The 5,246-nt window shown below is 30.2% G+C and overlaps 1 protein-coding gene across 3 annotated transcripts in view; it reads right to left on the bottom strand.

Moving 5' to 3' along the window:
- Nucleotides 1-5,246, bottom strand: part of LOC106470339 (remodeling and spacing factor 1-like) — a 77,851-nt gene that overhangs the window by 61,962 nt on the left and 10,643 nt on the right. For all 3 annotated transcript variants that reach the window (XR_002613178.1, XM_022399667.1, XM_013930899.1), the window contains exon 2: nt 3,203-3,294. Coding sequence is in view for 2 of the 3 variants with exons in the window: in XM_022399667.1 (XP_022255375.1) it covers nt 3,203-3,294 (92 nt within the window). In the remaining variant the exon portion in view is untranslated. The remainder of the gene's footprint in view (nt 1-3,202; nt 3,295-5,246) is intronic.

Raw genomic sequence — 5,246 nt, 5'->3', positions numbered from 1 at the left:
TTCTTGTTTTTCATATTTATTCCTTATTTATTATTATAAAAGTAACTAAAATTAAAAGTATGGATCTTTTTAAGTTATTTAATAATAATAATATAATTAAGATGGTTTACGAGGCACGCACTCGAGCAGCTCGTTGGTAATGTAATTCGAGATCGTAACGTGAGCTGCACATTCCTTGAGTGTTTTACATCTTATAATGGCAGGGATAGCAGTTAGACACGATTCAAAGGGCAATAAAATTTAATTATAAATAGATGTATAATTTTACAAACTAAGAGCTACTTAGGATAAACAAATGTAGTTTCAGGTTACATTTTGAAGTCATTCTAGAAAGAAAAGAAAGTTAATTTAGGTTTATTTTAATTTTTTTTGGTGGTTACAAGGTCAGTCGAATTGACCGATCTTGTTTCAAGATAGGGTAAAGAAAATAACATAAAAACGATAAGAATTTAATGAAAACAAAATGTATGAAATGCATTTAGGAGGTTTTAGAGATTACACAAAGGAAATTTGAGATTTTTGAGATGACGAAAAGTATTTTTAATTTTAACATGAAAATTACTTTGCACATGGACTATTCAAAACAAATACTCAATATATTCATGGACAAATCTTTATTTTATTTTATTAGAAATACTTGTAATATTAACTGAAAGACTGACAAATTTCGTGAAGATATACCCAATATATAGTTATAAGTATTACATTTATGTCAACTTTAAACGAGTACAGATGGTCACGTGACTCAGTCAAATTGACTGACCCCGTGTCAAAAGATTTAATTAAAATTTTGAATGCAAGTAAACAAATGAGATGACATGGCCTTTCACCCATGACCCGTCTCAAAAGGGTTAACTGAAGTATTAGCTTCAGAGTTAATCATGAATCCTATCACAGAAGAATGTGAACAGCATGACCGTAAACAAGAAAATGTGAATTATGCTAAGAAGGTAAAGCTTATGCAACACTCTCCTGATGCATGCACATAAATCATGTAGAAGGTGGGAGAAAGAAGAATTATGAGTAAATGATGCCAATCATTCGAATTTGAAGTGAGCGATTATGCTTGCTCATGATTACACACATAAATTTTACTTTAGGTGCATTGTTTATTGCTCATGTAAATTTGTCATTGTCACTCACGTAAAAAAACTTTATCTATTTAGCACAGGTGATGAGTGGTATTTTCATACTGCCACTAATACAGCTGTTTACTACTGAGGCACTGACAATCCACAATACAGGTATTGTTGTTGAGCACACATTAATCCAAATTGGAGATTACAGTCTGTTTTACATAAACGGCAGTTCACAAAAGTAATGTCAGCGACCAGTACGAGTGTACACTTGCCCATGTTTTTAAAGTGGGAATTGCCAGATACCATCAGCGATGAGACAAAAAAAAGGAACGTGGAACCAAGTTGCTTGTAAAGGTAAATAGTTTTATGAATCAATACCATATCACTGATACGTTGATATTGTACTAGCAGAGAATGAATTGTCATAAATTTAAATTATGCATGTGTCCAACGTAAGATTTAGTACATGTAAAAGTGTGTTGAAATCAATTCCATATTTGTGAATGAATATGAACAGCATGAACAGTGGCCAAGTTGACAGGATTTATTTAATGCATTGGCTTTACTCATCATTTAATTATTTAATCCAAAGTCTTTCTTGAAAAAGTTTTTGTGTCATTAATAACTTTAATTTTGCGCTTGATTTTGACTATTTTTTCCAATGCTCAAAATAACAGTGGATAAACTCTGGTTAATTTCATGTCAAACAGTTTTATACAACAATTTTTCAGGTTTGGGTGCTGTACTAAAAAGAGGCATAATAATTGCTTAGCTTATATTAAATAGGGCAAGTGTGCACCCTCTCCTTAAATTTCATAAATGTGCTGCCTTTGGTGAAGAAGTAACCTATCCTATGCATCTCATCCAACATCATTGATTATCTGCCAATATTTTTATTTACATATAAAAGAAAAAAAAATTCAGTTAAGCCCAATTTTGTCAAATGTTGATAATTAAGGATACATTTTACGGGTGTTTGGAATTACTAAATATACTGCATAACTTTTACGAAGATAACACATGTATGCACAAATTTTTGAAAAAAGTTAAATAAATGAAGATTTTTTTCAAGTTTGCTATTTGTTTTATTCTCCACATAATGATACATGGACCTGAAAAAAAACATTTTTCATTGAATGACTAAAATCACTCACCATACTATTTTTCAGGTGAGTGGTAAAAATCAGTCACCATACTATTTTCAGGTGAGTGAAAAATCACCCACCTGCTATTTTCAAATATGAAGGACTGGATGCATACTCTGCACTGTACCAAGGACATTCAGAACTTTTGCATCACACTTATTGACAGCATGAGAATAAATTCAAAGAGAAAAGGCTTTTAGTATTTAAGATGTATTACTACATGATTTGAACCAGTACAATTTATCTATGTTACAAAAACTAAAAAATTAGTTAACATTTCTTACACTTTCTCACATTCAGTTCAGTATTTGTCAAAGGATTTATACAAAGAATACTTAGTAAAAGTGGTCTGAGGTCAACTAATGAATTGTCATATGACTGGTCAATATTTTGTGTTTTTATGTATATAGGTGTAACAGGGCAGTGACCTAAGTCTAGAAATTTTCAATAAAAGCCAATGGCCAGATAATTACAACATTTCCCTCTGTCTTTGGGCAATGTTAATAATACCCAGGAATTGTTAGCACTGTACACAAATTTTGCAAGATGTTGTTTTTAATACTATAATATAGTATGGTTATGGTGTGGGTATTGGCATGAGCCTCTGTACCTTAAGCATTGTTGTTTATTATTTAAAACCTGCTATTTTAAAAATCAAAGTTTTGTCACTTTTTAATATATTTGATTAAGGTGTGATATTACCAGCATGATTTAAGTTTAAAAACTGGGTGACTAGAGACTGGGCAATTTAGAAATTTACTGTCCAATGTTGCTAAGTGATACTTTACAAAAAATAAATTTCAAAGTTGGCAGATTATGACTGAGCAATGTAATCTTTTCCTGTCTAATGTTCTTAATTAACACTTTATCCTGGCCAATGTTGTCAGTTCCCAAGTGTTATGGGCATTATTGCCACTGATTAGGCAATGACGACATTATCCATAACATATACACAAAAACATAACAACAAAAAATTACCTTTATAAGAGCTTTTTCCCACTTCTCTTTGCCAAACCATTTCCTAGCTTTTCTCAAGAGCTTAATATGCAGTTCTCTCAGTTCTTCATGCACTGAAAGAAATATTACAAAATAAATACATTTGAATATTCTTAACAAAATATGACTTCTTAAGTACTGTGCCCCACCATACAAACTCCCAACAATAGTAGTACTGTCTTAAATATCAACAATATCTCCATGCTCATAGTATACATAACCTTATGTATTTGTTTCTGGTCAGTTTTGTGCTTGTGTTGTACTGCAGATTAGTATCATCAATGTAAACCCAATGGCAAGGCTGCTCATATTAATATGGCAGGACAGTGTATTTTAATAGTAGAAAATATTCTACTATAAATAATAACAAAAGTGAGAATTTATTCCAATATTAAGTTTGAAGATAATAATCAGACATCAGTATTATTTTTACTTTTGTCAATTTCCTTCCTAATCTCACTTTGACCAACAGTTTATTATTGGTATAGCAACTTCATAATTGATAAAACATCAGTTCTTACCTAAAATATTTTAAGTATAAATTTTCAAGCTTACTTTAAAGAAAAAAAAAATCAAAATCTCATAATATTATATATCACAAGTAAGAAGTAACTGTGCATATCACAAGCCATATGTTTAGGTAAAGTCATCAAGAGCAATCCCTCATTTTACTCACTTTATCTGTTTTCTTTTCCAACCAATCATTATTAACTAATTTAGCTAATCACTTACTCTAGTCATACAAATCATAAACTTTCACATTCCAATAAACATACACTCAGAAATGATAAAATGAAGTTATTGTATAATAGTGCATTAACTTGTAAATGTATTGCATTGTCATACTTAAAACAGCACACATCAGTATCTAAAGATAAAATTGCAAAATTTATTTGTTTCTTACAAAGTTCCGTCATATTCAGTGATTATTTTTTGAAGTTCATCACTGTGTATTCTGCAGTATATATAACACAACATCAAAGGGCAACAGCAGACTGCTTGGATGGCTTAAAACTCTTTCAGCACAGGCTCGGTCCCTGGGACCATTTTGTGCTTGTTATAGTTTTCATGCTATAATTTTAAATTAATAAGTGAATGTTAAGGATATTTGGCAGATTATCAGTAAACATTACAATGCTTTCATACACAAAATATCATTTTTTTTATTATTAAGTCTTAAGATTTGTAAAGCAATGTTTTTCTCATGCCTTTTTTTTCTTTTTGCATGTTACCTATCTATCATGCAAAGTAATTTTCATTTTAAGATTAAAAATACTTTTATGCATGAGAAAATTTTCAAATTTCACATGCAAAATTATTATAATGTCCAGATAATTATCAAACATTTCTAAGAATAAACTTTATATTTTATCTGGTCTTTTCAGTAATGAATCTCTGTATGGGTTTGGCAGATTTGACCGATCTCGTAACAACCATAATAAATTAGGAAATAAATATAAATTATGTCTCTTTCATTATAGAGTGAACACAAATTATAACATGAAAATATAAATGTTTAGACTAAATAGTTTCAATCTCATAACCTTATACATTTATATATATTTATCATTTTTATTATATTGACCTTTCAACCGTGCCTGGCTAATAATACAGAAGTTACAATGACACAGCACACATGTTACCATATCCAATAACATAAAACTGACCTTTGGTCTTTACAAAGTAACTAAAAAATCATAAATTACTACATTAATACCACAGAATTCTATTATAATTTATAAAGCTTAGTAACAAAGATATATTTTAGTCTAAAAAAATATGAAATTTCGAGCACACTAATGACACACCCTACCTCACTGAAATATTGGTTCAAAAGAAAGAAATGTTGCCAAGTCCATTAAAATGGCTGAAAAAGCCACTAGGGGGACATTCTGAGCTTTTGATTTGTTATTCATGTCATATATAGAACTAAGTGTATATAAGGGAGCATTTCCAAAAATGGAAAGAGGTAGGCGGGGTGCCACTGTGTTTGATTTATTACATGAGCAATATCTTAGCAAATTTA

The sequence above is a fragment of the Limulus polyphemus genome, unplaced genomic scaffold (assembly GCF_000517525.1).
Source record: "Limulus polyphemus unplaced genomic scaffold, Limulus_polyphemus-2.1.2 Scaffold103, whole genome shotgun sequence".
Taxonomy (NCBI): domain Eukaryota; kingdom Metazoa; phylum Arthropoda; class Merostomata; order Xiphosura; family Limulidae; genus Limulus; species Limulus polyphemus.
Note: the sequence above shows the minus strand (reverse complement) of the source record. Positions and strands in the feature narration are given on the sequence as shown.